The sequence below is a fragment of the Saimiri boliviensis genome, chromosome 6 (assembly GCF_048565385.1).
Source record: "Saimiri boliviensis isolate mSaiBol1 chromosome 6, mSaiBol1.pri, whole genome shotgun sequence".
In the NCBI taxonomy this organism is placed as follows: domain Eukaryota; kingdom Metazoa; phylum Chordata; class Mammalia; order Primates; family Cebidae; genus Saimiri; species Saimiri boliviensis.
The window spans coordinates 50,116,664-50,135,114 of NC_133454.1; the positions used below are offsets into that span (position 1 = coordinate 50,116,664).

Genomic DNA, 18,451 nt, shown 5'->3' on the forward strand with positions numbered 1-18,451 from the left:
ATTACCAGCCTCTAAGAAAACACACTGAAGTACCAGACTAGTGACACTATAAGGCAACCACATAAACAAGTCTGCAAAATAACCAGCTAACATCATGATGACAAAATTCATCATGATCACAGAATTCACATATCAATAATAACCTTGAATGTAAATGGACTAAATGCCCCAATTAAAAGACACAGAGTGACAAGCTGGATAAAGATCCAAGATTTATTGGTATGCTGTCTTCAAGAGATCCATCTCACATGCGATGACACATGTAGGCTCAAAATAAAGGAATGGAGAAAAATCTACTGAGCAAATGGAAAACAGAAAAAAGTAGGGGTTGCAAACCTAGTTTCTAACTGAACAGACTTTAAACCAAGAAACATTTTTTGTTTTTAAAAAAGAAAGACAAAGAAGGCATTACATAATGGTAAAGGGTTCAATTCAACAAGAAGATCTAGCTAATTTAAATATCTATGCACCCAACACAGGAGCACTCACATTCATAAAGCAAGTTCTTAGAGACCTTCAAAGAGGCTTAGACTCTCACGCATTAATAGTGGGAAACTTTAATGCCCCACTGACAATATTAGACAGATCGTCGAGACAGAAATTAACAAAGGTATTCAGGAACTGAACTCAGCACCAGATCAATAGACCTGATAGATATTTATGAAACTGTCCACCCAGAAACAACAGAATATGTATTATTTTCATTGCCACATGGCACATATTCTAAAATTAATCACATAATCGGAAGTAAAACACTTTTCAGCAAATGCAAAAGAACTGAAATCTTGACAGATAGTCTCTTGGACCAATCACAACCAAATTAGAATAAGAAATTCACTCAGATAAGAAATTCACTCAAAACCATACAGTTACATGGAAATTGAATAACCTGCTCCACAATAACTTTTGAGTAAATAATGAAATTAAGGAAATCAAGAAGTTCTTTGAAACTAATGAGGACAAATGTACCACATACAAGAATCTCTGGGGCACAGCTAAGGCAGTGTTAAGAGGGAAATTAATAGCACTAAACACCCATATCAAAAAGTTAGATAGATCTCAAATTAATAACATCACAACTAAAAGAATTAGAGAACCACGAGCAAACAAATCCCAAAGCTAGAAGAGGCAAGAAATAACCACAATCAGAGCTGAAGTGAAGGAGATTGAGACAGAAAAAAACCCTTCATCAACAAATACAGGAGCTAGTTTTTTGAAAAAATAAAATAGACCACTAGCTAGACTAAGAAAAAATAAAAGAAGATTCAAATAAACCCAATCAGAAATGACAAGGGGGATATTACCACTGATCCAAAAGAAATGCAAATAATCACCACAGAATATTATAAACACATCTATGCACATAAACTAGAAAATCTGGAAGAAATTGATAAATTCCTGGACATATACACACTCCCAAGACTGAACCAGGAAGAAACTGAATCCCTGAACAGACCGGTAACAAGCTCTGAAATTGAGGCAGGAATAAATAGCCTACTAACCAAAAAAAAAAAAAAAAAAAAAAAAAAATCCCAGGGCTTGATAGATTCACAGCTGAATTCTACCAGTTGTACAAAGAAGAGTTGGTACCATTCCTACTAAAACTGTCTCAACAAATTGAGGAGGAGGAACTCCTCTTTAACTCATCCTATGAGGCCAGCATTATCCTGACACCAAAACCTGGCAGAAAGGCAATAAAAAAAGAAAATTTGAGGCCAATATTCTTGATAGACATTGATGTAAAAATCCTGAGCAAAATATTGGCAAATTGAATACAGCCTCACATCAGAAAGCTTATCCACAATGATTAAGTAGGCTTTATCTCTGGAATGCAGGGTTAGTTCAACATACACAAATCAATAAATGTGATTTATCACATAAAAGAACTAAAGACAAAAACTACATGGTTATCTCAATAAATGCAGAAAAGGCTATTCATAAAATTCAACATCCATTCATGTTAAAAACTCTCAATAAACTAGGTATTGAAGGAACATACCTCAAAATAAGATCCATATATGACAAACCCAGAGCCAACATCATACTGAATGGGCAAAAGCTGGAAGCATTCCCCTTGAAAACCAACACACGACAAGAATGCCCTCTCTCTCACCACTGCTATTTGATATAGTGTTGGAAGTCCTGGCCAGGGCAAGCAGGCAAGATAAATAAATAAAGGACATTCAAACAGGAAGAGAGGAAGTCATACTGTCCCTGTTTGCAGATGACATGATTCTATATCTAGAAAACTCCATAGTCTCAGCTCAAAAGCTTCTTAAGCTTTTAAACAACTTCAACAAATTCTCAGAATACAAAATCAATGTGCAAAAAATCACTAACATTCCTACACAGCAACAACAGTCAAGCCAAGAGCCAAGGTAGGTACAAACTCCCATTCACAACTGCCACAATAAGAATAAAATACCTAGGAATACAGCTAACTAGGGAGGTGAAAGATCTCTACTACAAAATACTGCTCAAAGAAATCAGAGCTGACACAAACAAATGGGAAAACATTTCATGCTTATGGATAGGAAGAGTCAATATTGTTAAAATGGCCATACTGCCCAAAGGAATTTATAAATTCAATGCTATTTCTATTAAATTACCATTGAGATTCTTCACAGGACTAGAAAAAACTATTTATTTAAAAATTGATATGGAACCAAAAGTGAGCCTGAATGGCCAAGGCAGTCCTAAGCAAAAACAACAAACTGGAGGCATCATGTTACCTGACTGCAAGCTATACTACAGGGCTACAGTAACCAAAACAGCATGGTACTGGTATAAGAACAGATACACACACGAATGGCACAGAGTAGAGAACTCAGAAATAAAACCGCATGCATACAACCATCTGATCCTTTACAGCCCTGGCATAAACAAGCAATGGAGAAAAGATTCCCTATTCAATAAATGGTGCTGGGATAGCTGGTTAGCCATATGCAGAAGATTGAAACTGGACTCCTTCCTTACACCTTTTACAAAAATTATCTCAAGATGGGTTAAAGACCATCTTTAAATGTAAAACCTCAAACTATAAAAACTTTAGAAGAAAATCTAGGCAATACCAGTCAGGACATATGCACAGGCAAAGATTTCATGAGCAATTGCAACAAAAGCAAAAATTGACAAATAGAATTTAATTAAAGAACACAACAAAAAAACAAAACAACACAAAAACAAAGTAAACAGACTTACTATCAACAGAGTAAACAGACAACCTACAGAATGAGAGAAATTTTTGCAAGCAATGCATCTGATAAAGGTCCAATATCCATTGTTCATAAGGAACTTAAACAAATTTACAAGAAAAAAAGTCAACCCTATTAAAAAGTGGGCAAAAGATGTGAAGAGACACTTTTCAAAAAAAGACATACATGTGGCCAACAAACATATGAAAATAAAGCTCACTGATTATTAGAGAAATGCAAATCAAAACCATAATGAGATACCATCTCACCCCAGTCAGAATGGCTATTATAAAAAGTCAAAAAAAAAAAAAAATTCTGGCAAGATTGTGGAGAAAAAGAAATGCTTTTACACTGTTGGTGGGAGGGCAAATTAGTTCAGCCATTGTGGAAGACGGTGAGGCAATTCCTCAAACACCTAAACACAGAAATACCATTCGAGCCAGCAGTACCATTATTGGGTATATACCCAAAGGAATATAAATCATTCTAATGATGCACAACACTACTCACAACAGCAAAGATGTGGAATTAACCCAAATGCCCATCAGTGATAGACTGGATAAATAAAATGTGGTACATACACACCATGGAATACTATGGAGCCAAAGAAGAGAATTAGATCATGTCCTTTGCATAGGCATTTATAGAGCTGGAGGCCATTATCCTTAGCAAACTAACATAGAAACAGAAAACCAGATACCACATGTTCTCACTTATATGTGGGAGCTAAATGATGAGGACACATGGACACATAGAGAGGGACAACACACACTGGGGCCTATTTGGGGGTGGAGCATGGGAGGGCAGGAGGAGGGAAAGAGGATCAGGAAAAATAACTATTGGGTACTAGGCTGAATACGCGAGTGATGAAATAATCTGTACAACAAACTCCCATGACACAAGCTTACCTTTGTAACAAATCTGTACATGTACCCCTGAACTTAAAATAAAAGTTAAAAAAGAGTAAGAGTCCCTAATCCTACTCACTCAAAGACATATTATAACAGCATTATAAAGAGATGATTTTAAGAAAAAAGAGAGAGAAAAACAGATGACATGGCATGTATTATGAAATAATGGCACTGAACTCTGTAGTTACAAAATGTCAGAAAGTAATAGACTTTAAAGTTCTGGTGGGAAATTATTACAAATCAGAATTCTAAATCCAGCCAAATAATCCCACAAATGTAAAGGTAGAATGAAGATATTTTTAGATATGCAAGAAGTAAAAATAAAATTTTATTTATTTATTTGAGACAGGGTCTTGCTCTGTCACCCAGGCTGGAGTGCAGTGGCATGATCATAGTCATAGCTCACTGTAGCCTCAAACTCCTGGGCTTATGCGATCCTCCCACTTCAGCCTCTCAAATAGTTGGGACTATAGGTGCATACCTCTGTGCCCAGCTAATTTTTAAATTTTTTGTAGATATGGGGGTCTCCCTTGGTTGCCCAAGCTGGTCTCAAAGTGATCCTTCTGCCTGAGGCTCCCAAATGCTGGGATTACAGGTGTGAGCCACCACACCCAGCCTTTTTCTCCCTTTCTCAGAAAGTTTTTAGAAGATATGCTTGGACCAAGTGAGCAATGAGCTCAGAAGACAATAGATGTTTCCTAGGGCAGTGGTGCCTTGGAGTCTCATGTCGATACCCGATCCAGTTAGAATGCAGTCATTTCCGACAGCAATAGATGAATAAAGGGCTCTGGGAAAGATTTCTACAGGGATAAAGAGAGATCTTGGCATGTTATCTGATAGTGCTGCTATTTTGGAAAACAAAATTTGGAGAAATCTGGCAGATATGATAGAGGATGTGGATAAATACATGGAAAACCAAGCAAATGAAAAAAAGGCAATTATTAATTTTAGTAAAACCAAAAAGTTTTATAACTTTTCAGGCAAAGGAAGGTGTACTACTTGGCTCAACAGATAGTAAAATTTAATTAGTAATGCAAACACTAACTTGATTTAAAAACTATACATACTTATAATAAGAAAATGTAGTAAAGGAAAATGAACTGTGTGAAGGGAATAAAATCTTCTACCACCAACCTAGGAAATTAATAGAAAATATCAAAATAGATAAACCAAGAAAAAACAGTGTTGTAAACATTGTTGGTGACCTACTCAGAATTCTTTCTACTAACAGTGTAGGGTGGCAACGTGCTTACTGGAAAAAAATATGTATTTTCCTGCTTTTATTGTCAGTACGAGTGGTTGTCTTGCACATTCTGGCCAGTTCTGCATGATCAGAAGTCACTGGGTGGAGCTTCTAGGAAGCCTTGTTAGAAATGGGCCCATGTGTCTGGAATGTGCCTTCGCCTTTCACTCTTGGCCCTTCCTCTTCTTGCCTGGAACACAGTTGCATAGCCAGAGGGAGCACATCACTCTTGAGACTCCAAGGCCATACGTGAGAAAGAAAGTCATATGTCAAGGAGGCTGAGCAGAAAGAGGGGTCTCAGAGAGGGCCCTGATGACATAATGGGGAGCTGCTGTCTCAGCCCTGGATTGCCTCTGGGATTCTTTCACCTAAAAAAAAAACAACTCATCATTTATTTAGAAAATTGAGATTCATACAGCTGAAGAAGATACATAAACATGATATTTAAAAAGCGTGGTGGTAAATTGTTGATATGGTTTGGATATTTATCACCTCCACATCTTATGTTGAAAAGTGATCCCCACAGTTGAAGGTGGGGCCTGAAGAGAGGTGTTTGGGTCATGGGGGCTGACCCCTCATGAAAGGCCTGGTGCCCTCTCTGTGGCTTTGAGTGGTAATGCGTTCAGCTGACAGCAGGTTGTTCAAGGAAGCCTGGCATCTCCTCTCTGTCCTGCTCCCTCTCCTGCCATGTGACATGCTAGCTCCTTTTTCACTTACCGTGAGTAGAAGTTTCCTGAGGCCTCGCCAGAAGCAGATGCTGGTGCCATGCTTGTACAGCCTGTGGGACCATGAGCCAAATGAACCTCTTTTCTTTATAAAGTACCCACTCTCAGGTATTCCTTTATAGCAGTGCAAAACAGACTCATACCATAGATTAAAACGGTTAAAATAATTCAAAGTGGTTGCATCTAGGGGAGGGGAGAGCATGGTAGAAAGTGCAGGAGTTTTTTGGTATAGTTGATGCTACAGTGAGCTCGATTTGATGTTTTGGATAATGTGTGTGTTTAAGTTCGATAAGATACAAGTTAATAAGAAAAAAGAAAAATGTTTCCGAATGGGACACTTGGATAGCTTCTTGTTTTACTTAAAATAAAATCCAAACTCCTGTAACAGATTTTCCATGGCTGGCTCTGGACACCTTCCTGCCTTATCTTTTGTCACTTCCCTCTGTGTCCCTCCCCGCACCTCCCCTCACCCCCAACCCAGTCTGATTCCCAGCCATATTGTCTTCTGTCAGTTTTGTGAACACTTTCAGTACATTTCACATGAAGCTTCCTCTGGGTCAGTCAGGGTCCCAGCAGGAAATGGATGACAGGGTCAAACTTGGTAGCCAGGTAAGTTTAATAAAGGGTAAAGGAAACCAACAAGGGGTGATGCAGCACTCTGGGGCTTGCAACAGTAGGGAGCCTCCATCCTTAGGCTTGAAGGACTAAAGAGAGAAGCTGTGTGGGGAAAGTCACCTCATAGGATTGTGGCCTTTGGGAGAACAAAGCTGGTAACCAATGTGTATTTTGATATGAGGATTGCCCTGTTCACTGTTAATTAAAGCAATTGGGACAGTTGTTATAGGAAAATATCCTGTCTATTTGCACATTGTGTTGGAAGGATTGTTTATTTTACGTAAAAAGCTCTGCCCTTCTGTGCTATGTCTCTGATAGTCACACGGGCCAGGGCCTCACAGGGAACATGTTGAGGCCTCATGCAGCAGAAAGCTTCTTGGGTATGCAGGTACTGGCACAATTCAGCATTTGTGAGTTTGAAACCAGAGCACAATCAGTATTGATCTGAGAGGTGCCACTGGAAAACTGGCCCATAAGATGATCCTGTCACAGTCCTGGTATCTCACCTTCCAGAGAGTCAATGATCCTTCACTGGGGTGGGTGAGCAGCAGGGACGGGGAGATCTGGCTCCCCCACACCAAAGTGAAGCTGACCAGGTTGGTGCCATTGAAGTTGAAGACCTTTCCTGAAGCACTTGCCATCAGGCCTGGGGAGGACATCCTGGCCCTCAGGAAGTCCCCGCCGTATTGCTTCCTGTGTCCCAAGTGGCCCCTCAGCTTCAGTAGGATGCGCAGCTGGCCCCCACTGCAGTACATGTCTCAAGGGTCGAGGATGGTGGCCGTGCTGTGTGCAGTGCCGGTGGTGGTGTTCACGTGGGTGAAAGATTTGGGTGGGATCAGCTGGTCTAGTTTCTCCATGATTTCCTTTATTCTAGGCTTAGTCTCTGCTGTTGAAACTTCTGGACATGATGGTGCTTCATGGTAGAAGAGAATATTAGGAAGGTATCCCTATGATGAAGAAAGATAGGCATCTCTTGTCCTCACCAAAAGTGAAATGGCAGAGAATGTGACTTATGTGTATGCAGCTGAACCTGTCCTTATTTCATTAACCTTAATAATGCATTTATATCTTTATTCATATATAACTACTGAAGTATTCAATCTAGAAATTGGCCATAATTAAAGTGCTGAAAGTTTTGAGTAAATCACATGAGTCAGTTGTTCCATTTGTACTTTAACCACTTATTCCATAGGATGTTAAAAACCCATTTAGAAAACCCATTGAACCTAAAAATATATGGCTAAGAAAAAGTTACTTGATTAAAAAATGATTACAATAGCAAATTGAAAGAAGTAATTATTAAGAAATATTGCAGTATTTCTGAGTCTTAATAGAATGAAAGGAAAAATCATAATAAAAAATTAGCATTTTCAACAGTGAAATGCAAAGACATTTTTGTAAAAATTCATTAAATTTTGAATGGGTATCATGTGAACATGGTACAAAATTCAAAAGACACAAAAACGAATGAAGTGTGGAAATAAATCTTTCATTCCTATCTCCTGCCACATAGTTTTCCTCCGCAAATTAATCACCCTCTTCTTTTTTATAAATACTTTTCTAGAGCCTAAGTGTACATATGCATGCGTACATGCATATATCACATATATCTTCATTTTTACATAAAATGCATTGTTCTGCACCTTGCTTTTTTATGTAATGATGTATTTTGAATGTCTTTTCATTTCAGTACATATTGAACTTCCTCAGTCATCCATTAAGATAGATGTACGACATTCCACTTTATGAATAAGCAGTCCCTTATTGCTGTACATATAGATTTCCCCAGTCTTTTGCTATTATAGATTTTCCCAATCTTTTCCTATTGAAAATATAAGCTTGTACTTGCATCCTGGAAATGGAATTACTACGTTGAAGTTTAAAACATGCCCATGTTCTGATAAATAGAAAGGTTTGTGTTTTTATTCTTGTGATTTTCTTTCTTTCCTTGAGACAGGGCTACTCTATTGGCCAGACTGTAGTGCAGTGACACTATCATGGTTCACTGCAACCTTCATCTCCTGGGCTCAAGTGATCCTCCTGCCTTAGCCTCCCAGGTAGCTGGGACCATCAGCATGCACTACCACACCCAGCTAATTTTTTGATACTTTGTAGGAATGAGGTCTCACTATGTTGCCCAGGCTGGTCTCAAACTCCTGGGCTAAAGTGATCCTCCCACTTCAGCCTCCCAAAGTGTTGGGATTACAGGCATGAGCTACCATGCCCAGCCATGATTTTCTTTATATAACATAAAAATTTTTATATATAATACATTTATGTAAAATACTTCATCTTTTCTTTATTCAGCAGTATTTATTTACTCCCTAGCATAAACAAGTGACTAAAATATTTATTTATACCTCTTTGCTCCAATTTTTTCCTCTCTATATTTTTGCTTGTTTTTCTTTGCGTTTACATCTATTTTCTTAAAAACATGTTTTAACAAATTATATTTATATATATATATATGTTGTTAATAAGTAGTATGTTTTAACATGAGGCTAAAAGGACAGCAGGGGGTGGGGAGTTGGGGAGGGATAACATGGGGGGAAATGCCAGATATAGGTGATGGGGAGGAAGGCAGCAAACCACATTGCCGTGTGTGTACCTATGCAACAGTCCTGCATGTTCTTCACATGTACCCCAAAACCTAAAATGCAGTAAAAAAATGATAAGTATCTCCACCTGTCTTTCATCAACTTTTATTTACAACATTTCTGTAATGACATAGTATATAATGTTTACATTGTTTTCCATTTATAGTCTCCATAGTTTTGTTTTATTTTGTTCTTTGGTTAGTACTATAATTAAGTGGATTCAGTGCTTGTCATTATTGTTTATAAGAGTCTTTATGATTTATCTCTTGTTTAGCTGAAGGTAGTCTTTTACATATTTTTTAAATAAGAGCTTATGAGAACTATATCCCCTGAGTTTGTTGTAATAGTTGGATTTTTTAAAAAGTTGAATCTATAAATAACCCGGGATTTATTTGATATGTGGTATGAGGTGAGAATACAAATTAACTTGTAACCTCCAGTAATGTGTAAGATCCAGGGAAACAATTTTGCTTTTTACTTCTTTAACCTTCAGAAAGATGAAACTGTCCAAGAGACAAATTAAGAATTAATATATGCTTTCCTTTGAGGAAACTGAGACTTCAAACAGAAAAACACGTGTTCAGTGAATCCGAGGGTGTAGCTGAGAAAATAGTTCAAATAATTAACTGTAGGGCCCTGGTTGGGGAGAAAAGGAAATTGGAACCAGAAAGAGTCTGATAAGATGAAAGAAAAGGGAAGAAACAAGAAAACAGTGCCTGGCATTTGATCTACTTTTGTTTACTGAATCTGTGACTGAATTCAGAGTTTCTGGGAGGTGCAATGAGAGTGAGCTCCTAAGAAATAAAGAAGAGTAAGAGGCTGTGGTTGGAAGAAAGTCAGGTGAAAGGGCAGTCTTTCTGCAGGAGAGCAATTCAGATGATAACAAGGCTCAGGGTGTGTCTCTCAAAGTGGGTTGTCAAAACACATTAGATTTGCAGGTACTGGTAATTCAAAAGAAAAATCACCAGAAAACTTCAATCTTCAATTGACTTAGAGTGGGCTGATGGAAGGGTTTTGGGAAAAGATGAAGGTTTAGCCAGATACCTGATCATTCAGTGAATATGGGGCAAACAGTGGATGCTATGAGGTTAGTCTTATGTTCCTTTTACAGATTCAGCAATTAAGCAAGAAGATGTTAAGTTGTTTGCCTATAGCCACACAATAACTACCAGGGTCAAAATTCAAATCCAGGCAGTTGCTGGATTTAAGGTTAAATCCAACGGTTTTCTTGTTTCTTCCCTTTTCTTTCATCTTATCAGACTCTTTCTGGTTCCAATTTCCTTTTCTTCCCAACCAGGGCCCTACAGTTAATTATTTCAACTGTTGGATCAAGCCTGAGGTCTAAGGCTTCTGCAGCCCTATCTCCCAGTTGTGTTTGGGGTGGGGGTGCGCTGTTGCTGTTAATTGTTTTGAATGCAGTCCTAGGGTTGGTGGAGAGACTGAGGAGCACAGCAAAGCTCCTGGACTCTTTTCTTATACTAGGTGTAGTAGGGACATTCAAGCAAGGGTAGGATACTCAAGAGCCTACTCCAGAGCGATTCAAAATTTAGTAGGAGTCACAAGTTCAGAGAAAACAGGTTTAACTCTTATCCATTTTGCTTATCTTGGTCTCTCAGGTTACAAAATTATGAGTAAAATGAAGGAATATCAAATCTTTCTCGATTAAAGAAAGCCTACTTGTCCATAATTCATCACCAGACCATTTAATGCTATGCTCTTGGTCTGACCTGGGATAGGCTGAATTCTGAGATAGATTTTATTCCGTAAGTGGAGAAAGTAAGCCTAATGTTATTATTGTTATTTAAAAACTTTTTTGGAATTCTGACAATTGTAAAAATGATCTATATAATGAGCCTTAACAGAAGTGCCGTGGTATTTTATAAATCACCTTATGTGAAAATAAGAGTGCACACAAGGAAAGGAACTGCACACAAAGCCACATGAAAAGATGGTCCCTTTTGTACATGCTGTTCCTTCTGGAGTGCCTTCACACCTTTCCCTCTGGGTTGCTTTCTCTGTCCATCCTCTTCTGCCTCCCCGAGCCCTACTTCTTCTTTCAGTCTTGCTTAGATATCACTTCCTCTGGGACGCTTTCCCTGTGCCCTCATCTCTGGGACGGGTGACCCATGTGTTCACACTGGCACCTTCCACAGCAGGCATCATGCCGTATTGCAGTAGCCTGAAACTTACTGGTGTTCTCTATCATCGTTAATGAGGACAGGGACCACACCTCTCCTATTCAGTACTGTGTCCCCATCTCAAGGCCTGCCATGTAATAGTTGATGAGTAAATAACTGTTTATTGAATGAATGATTCTCAGACCAGAGCCTTGTTCTTCCTCACAGCTGCTTCAATATCTTCTCCTTTGGGATCTTTCAGGTTCTCAGTATATATCATTAGCATAATCAAAAAGGAGGGAAATTGAAGACAAGGTGATTTGTGGCTGTATGTAAATTTTTTAGAAAATCCAGGTTTTCTGCTTCTTATATTATTTGTCCCCTCCCTATACGATAATGTCAGCTCCACATCCCTCCTCCCTTACAGGAGGTGGAAAGAAGTTTCCATGATTATTCTCACTATAAACACAGCATTTTGGTCTCTTGCACATAGATGAGCAAGGTGCTATTCTATTTTATTTTGATTCTTCCTTCTCTCAGTTCATGGAAGATTTATTTCGATTAATTTCTGAAATATGCTGTGTCCCTTTTTTATGGACACTACCATTTATCTTCTGTTTTATGTCATGTTCTAGATATACAGAGATACAGCATCACTTATTTGGCAAACATTTATTGCTTCTACTATGTGCTGGGCCCAGTGTTAAGGACCAAGGATGAATAAAATGGTTCCAAGGATGGAGCTGGGGTCACAGCTGTGCATCCCCATGGAAGATGCTTCCTCCACTCTGGTGGATTGGAGAATAGAGAAACAAGAGGTTGGGGGTCGGGAAGTAGGAGGAGAAGGAGACTTGGTGAGAAGCTGACATCGAAGTGGCACACAGACCACTTAGCGGCCTTCATAAACCGTGCCCCAACAGAGGCCCCAGCTGCACCCCTGGTGGCTCTGCTCCCACAGCTTTGCATCTGTGAGTCCTCCTCTTTGTTATAGCCACACAAGTACCAGAAGGAGGCACACGCCATGGATGTGACTCTTAGGAATGCTGGGAACAAGCTCACAAGTTGATTAGGTGCCTCGATGTCTTGGCTTCCTGTGAGGTTGGAGCAGGCTCTGCAGTATGCAATGATGGAACCAAGTGTTCCCACACTCCAGGTATCAATATTGGGTTGAATGTGCCTCTCTGGTATTTGGTGTTTATCTTCACACCAGCACTCCATTTTCCATACCAAGAGCTGCAATTAACACAATTCAGGCGTAGAGACCAGGAGCAGTGGCGGGAATCACTGTGCTCAGCATCTGCCTCCAGATCTGCTGAGAGGTAGAAAACTTTAGGATCAGCACGTTCAGCCCACAGCCACTGCGCTGTGCTCTAAGTGTTATACCTTTAGGCTGTAAAACATGCCTAGATAGCCAAGGGGCCGCCTGGAATATTTCAATGCAGGAAAACCCTATCTTTAAAGAAGATGCTGCCAGCTACTGGCCTCAGGTGAAGACTGGAAAAATAAACCTTGACAAAAAGGGAATGTTTTTACTGTATGTAAGGGTAGCTTGTTTTTGTGAATGGGGTTCTTGTCCGGATGTCTGAAGATCTTTTGGATATATTTGGAATTTGAAATCTTAATTGTTGGAAATTGAATAGATAGAAGGGGGAATTGAGAATTGGGGAGACCATCACTTGGCACTGAGGTGTCTTTTGCTCTGTGGTGACACCTAAGAGTGTCAAAAATCTTGACTCATCTGGGGAAGGGCTGTGAATTAGCAGAAATGTTTTGGGGGAATAAAAATGAAGCTTTTTTTTCTCTATTCTTTTTATACTCTATATTTGCAAATTTACTTACCTCAGCCAGGAAGGTCAATGGAAATCAATTTGCACTTAACATTGGATATAAGAATAGAGAACTAGAAAGTAATTTCTTGAGTTTACTGTGAAATTTTGAACATTTACACATTCATGCTATAAAGAAGTATTACCCTAGTTAATCTCATGCAAAATGGCAGCTTTTGCAATCTATTTAGCATACCAACAAACCACTCATATTAGTAATGACATGCATATTAATAACAGGGACACGATTTCCAGATTTCCTTTTCTTATAAGACCGCAACCATTAGTGAGAACCCCAAGAACAAAACCAGGATGTCTAGGCATAACGTCATCAAGGTTGCAGATGGGGTGACAGAATTGACCCCACAATCTTGAGAGGCACATCCACACACGTTTTATGAACATTTTATATGACAGTTGTTAAATTTTGATAACCATTTTTCAAAGCATATGTATTTTTCTAAAGGTACTTTACAGAAAATGCTTTCCCCCCTAATTTGGAAAAAGGGTTCATTCTGTGAACCTATTCAATTAGTATGAATAATAAAGTAACTTTCAGCCTCATATGCTTTCCTTTTATTGGTTCTTATTCCATTAACACTTATTTCCGGTTGTAAATTCTGGAGCTTTCTAAAGAAATGGTAAAACCTCTTTCTAAATGTTTAATGGTAAATGTTTAATAAAGTTCTCTTTGGGGGAAAAAGAAACAAAACTTAGTCTCTTTCCTCAAGATGTTTACAATCTATTAGAGATGACAGATGCTTTTAAAAATACATGTTTCTGTTTCTATTATGGAGCAAATCCAAAAACACTGTAGAAACATTCTTTTTGTTTTGTTTTGTTTTGTATTTGAGATGGACTCTCATTCGATCGCCCAGGCTGGAGTGCAGTGGCGCGATCTCGGCTCACTGTAACCTCCGCCTCCCAGGTTCAAGCAATTCTCCTGTCTCAGCCTCTCAAGTAGGTGGGACTACAGGCACCTGCCACCATGCCTGGCTAATTTTTGTATTTTTAGTAGAGATGGGATTTCACCTTGTTGGTCAGGAGTTCGAGACTAGCCTGGCTGGTCTTGAACTCCTGACCTCAGGTGATCCACTCACCTCTCAAAATGCTGGGATTAGAGGCATGAGCCACTGTGCCTGGCCAGGAAACATTATTCTTTCTGGGGGTGTCAGGGAAAGCTTCACAGAAGAAATAAAATTAAAACTGGGTTTTAAAGGGTGATGGGGAGTTTGACAAGTGGAAGGAGGGGCAGGAGGACATTCTAGTCAGAAGCAGCAGCATGTAGAGTGGTGCAAAGGCTTGAGAGACTGATGTATTTGAACACGTATTTGTCTCGTGTGTGGGATATTTTTAAAAGAAATTTTATGTATGTATTTTTTAATCACATGCATTTAAGGCATATAAGTGTGATGTTTTGATACACGTATGCATAGTGGAATGATCACTATAGTCAATAAATTAACATATTCCTCCCTGCACAATTATCTTTTTTATTGAGGTAGAATACCTAAAATCTAGTCTTTTAGCAAATTTTCTGTATACAATATTAACTATAGTCCTCATGCTGTACATTAGCTGTCTAGATATTCATGCAGCAGAACTCCAAGTTTGTACCCTTTGACCTACATCTTCCCATTTTCTCTTCCTCCCAGCCTGGATAACCACCATTCCACTCTGTTTCTACGTGTAATTTTTAAGTTTCATATATAAGTGAGATCAAGCCATATTTTTCTTTCAGTATTATTTCTTTCCTTCAATATTGTTATTTTACTTAGCATAATGTCCTCCAGGTTCACCCATGTTATTGCAAATACAGTAGTGTCTCCTTTTATAAGGCTGAATGATATTCCATTGTACATATATACCACAAGTATTTATCTGTTCATCTAGTGATGGGCACTTATGTTGTTTCTACATCTTTGCTATTGTGAATAATGCTGCATTGAGCATGAGAATGCAGATATTCTATGAAGTGCTGATTTCATTTCCTTTGGGATACTCAGCAGAGGGATTGCCAGGTCATATGGTAGTTCTATTTTTAATTTTTTGAGGAACTGCCATACTGTTTTCCATAATGACTGTACCAACTTACATTCCTACCAAGAGTATATGAGAGTTCCCTTTGTGTATGAGAAAATATTAACATATCCTCATCTTTAGCAGCCACATATATATATATATATATAGTTAGTTAGATAGATAGATAGATAGATAGATAGACAGACAGATAGATGACTTCAAATTGAGCATCTTTCTTATAGACCTCTCTCCTGAATTCAGACTCATATTCTATCTACAAGACATCTGCATTTTGATATTTGTATGGGAACCTTCACTTCATTATAACTAAGACCTAAATTCATTTTACCTTTTCCCCCAATATCTTCCTTCCCCTTTATTTTCTTCTGTGAATGTTAGGGCTCCCCTTCAAGTTATTTGTGTCAAATTTGCGGATATCATGGAAACTTCTCATTGAGCTGCCTCAAGGGAAGAATTATTGAATATTACCATGTGCTAGAACTAGGTAAACATTTTCCATATATCATCTAATTTAATGCTTTGAATTTAATATTGAAGAACTTGAAGTTCAGAGATTAAATTCCTAAATTGGCTGAGTTGGTAAGTGAAGACACTGGAATTCAAAACCAGGTCTGACTTCAATCTCCATATTGTTTTCATTATGCCACATTGGCCATAGTTCTAAATATCTTGCCTCATTTCTCTTTCTGAGAGGCAAATCTAATCATGTACTATCTGTATTATGATTCTTTAACCACTCTCCATTACTTTTAGGATAAAGCCCACATTCTTTAGCATGTCATATAAATCTTTCATAATTTGGGTGCTGCCTCCCCACTTTCTTCTTATTAACTCTCTGCATTTGTTTTTTGTCACTATAGGTTCATAATTATTGCCATTTCCTGAATGAGACTTCTGTCAACAAGTTTGTCCTACTTCTTCCTCTCCTTCCTTCTTGTCAACTTGACTCTCTCATTCTTCATGAATGAGTCCAGGTAATACTTCCTCTATAAAACTTCATAGCTTCTCTCTATCAAAGAATTCATGTTTTGTTTGTTTGTTTCTGTGTTTCTATAACATCTTGACTCTTGTGATATTGCATTGCTTTGAATCTACCTGCTTGGTCTTCTCCATTAGATTAAGGATGATGGTCTTTTTGCCCCATTCCTTTGTATCAAAATTGGCTAACAAGCATGTGGCACAGAGTAGATGACAATAATTGTTTATTTAAACAAAATATGGTTTTCCAGCTTTGAAAACTAAGTGGATACTAATATTGATCAAGAAATGGAATCACAGAAAGACGTGAAAATTTAGTATAGAGGAGATATTTCTTTTGGCATTAATGTGATATATTTGAGGTCTATCAAGTGAAAGGGGAGATGTCTCATGTAAAGTTGGTCTTAGACTGGAAAGCTGAAAATAAAAATTTTGGAGCCATTGGATGAGATTATCTAGGGGAAAAAGCATTGCAAGAATACTCCTTCATAGGTGATGTTATATACTTTACATTGTATCAAATCATGCAGGACATAATGACAGGTTGCCTAGCTGTTAATAAAGCTAAGTTTGATCAGTGGATTCAGAAGTGACAGGCTGCTATATCCGTAGTAAAGTTCCAATCAGACTTTTAAGAAAAGTTCATTCACTGATGATCTCTGCCTTACTTACTTAACTAATTAGAAATTTTAAAATGGTGATTTCCTAATTCTGTGATTCTTTCTGTATTTATTAGCTATAATTCTTCTACAAAGAGGAACTTTCCTTTATCTATTAGGGTTATTGGTTTTCTCTGTAACAGGAATGAGGATAAATGTTCATGTAATTCTCTTTTGTTGCCAATTTTCAAAATAAGGATTTACCCAGTTCCACTTATGACACATGAGAGGTTTTGTTTTTATTCTTGAATATCTCTTTTAGTATTATTATGAGCTCATGGATTTTATGTACTATGTATTTCAATTAACTACAGTCATTAGTCTTTTTGATGCTTAAACTAATCTATCTATGGCCAATGAAGAGACTCCTTTGGGTTACCTCCTCTGTTCCGTGATATGATTCCATTTGTCTTTGGTTATTTGCTTTCTGGCATAACAAGAGGTCCAGGCTCATGGTATATATATTTTCTGTTCCAGTCCTGGAATCAGCCTTTTCTTCAAGAATACCTGTTTTCTTTTACTGAGGAAGGGTTCTTAGAGACCACAGTCAGGGTGCTAAGAGTGATTGTTACTAATGGGTTATCATTGCTTCCAGGCCTTTTCAATAGACAGAGCTACAAAATATCTATATTGGAAATGGAAAGCATCATGAATTTGTACAGATATTTTCAAATCAGTTTAACAACATGGCTTTTAAAAAACTTTTAAAATGTTTTAAACAAGCACCAGAAACAGCATGGTATAGTCATTTTCTCATGTGTGATTCTCTTGGTTTTGCATCCCATATTGGTTGTCATTGTCCTTATATATCCTTCCTCCCAAAACGGATTCTTTTAAATTTATTTTCCTTCATTCCTAAAATGAATAAAATTTACTTTACAATACATGTGGGGTTATGTGCAGAGATTGGTTCTTAGTGATTTTGCATGGTATTTATCCCTTAGCAAATGTAGTTTAAGAACATGTTAATCTGATTTCCAATCACGTGATCAGGTGGGTGGATAGTATTAGTGCCATATGCAATGGTCATGTCCCAGGCATCAATGATGCCCATGTTGAGGTCTTTGAAAATATCCTTCATGATAAGGTATTGAATATAACCGTGGAAGTCTCCAAACCTCTCTGTCTCTATGTGCATCTCCCTGATGTTTTCTGTCTTAATAATCACTTTAGTGGTTGAGCTTCTCAGGAACAGTCTTTCAATAGCCTTTCGGACACCGATGGCCCTGCGAATAAAAATGTCAATGGGAAATGGTCTGAAGTGCTGGCCAAAGGTGATGACGATGGCTGTGTTTTTGTCACCTGATAGCAGGTCAATTTCCCGAGGGATATAATTATGATCTATCAGAGAGTAGAGCTGGAAAGTGATGAAGGGATGGCTATGTTTTTTCCATTGAATCAGAGTATGTCTTTCTGCATCCAGAAGCAAATGTTTCTTAAAAATTCCAGTTTCATGAAGATCAAAAAACTGCAGTGCTGATAAAAAGAAATAGTTGTTTTAAATAGAAGATGATGGTTAATATTCATGGAAAAGAATGTCGTA

At 38.0% G+C, this 18,451-nt stretch overlaps 1 protein-coding gene and 1 pseudogene across 1 annotated transcript in view; both read right to left on the bottom strand.

The window, feature by feature from the left end:
• Window positions 1–6,959: 6,959 nt before the first annotated feature.
• LOC101034280 (NXPE family member 2-like) lies at window positions 6,960–12,620 on the bottom strand (annotated as a pseudogene).
• A 4,788-nt stretch (window positions 12,621–17,408) lies between these two features.
• Window positions 17,409–18,451, bottom strand: part of LOC101043390 (NXPE family member 1) — a 65,428-nt gene continuing 64,385 nt past the window's right edge. The window contains exon 6 of the mRNA XM_074400631.1: window positions 17,409–18,384. Coding sequence (XP_074256732.1) covers window positions 17,849–18,384 — 536 coding nt within the window. The 3' untranslated portion in view covers window positions 17,409–17,848. The remainder of the gene's footprint in view (window positions 18,385–18,451) is intronic.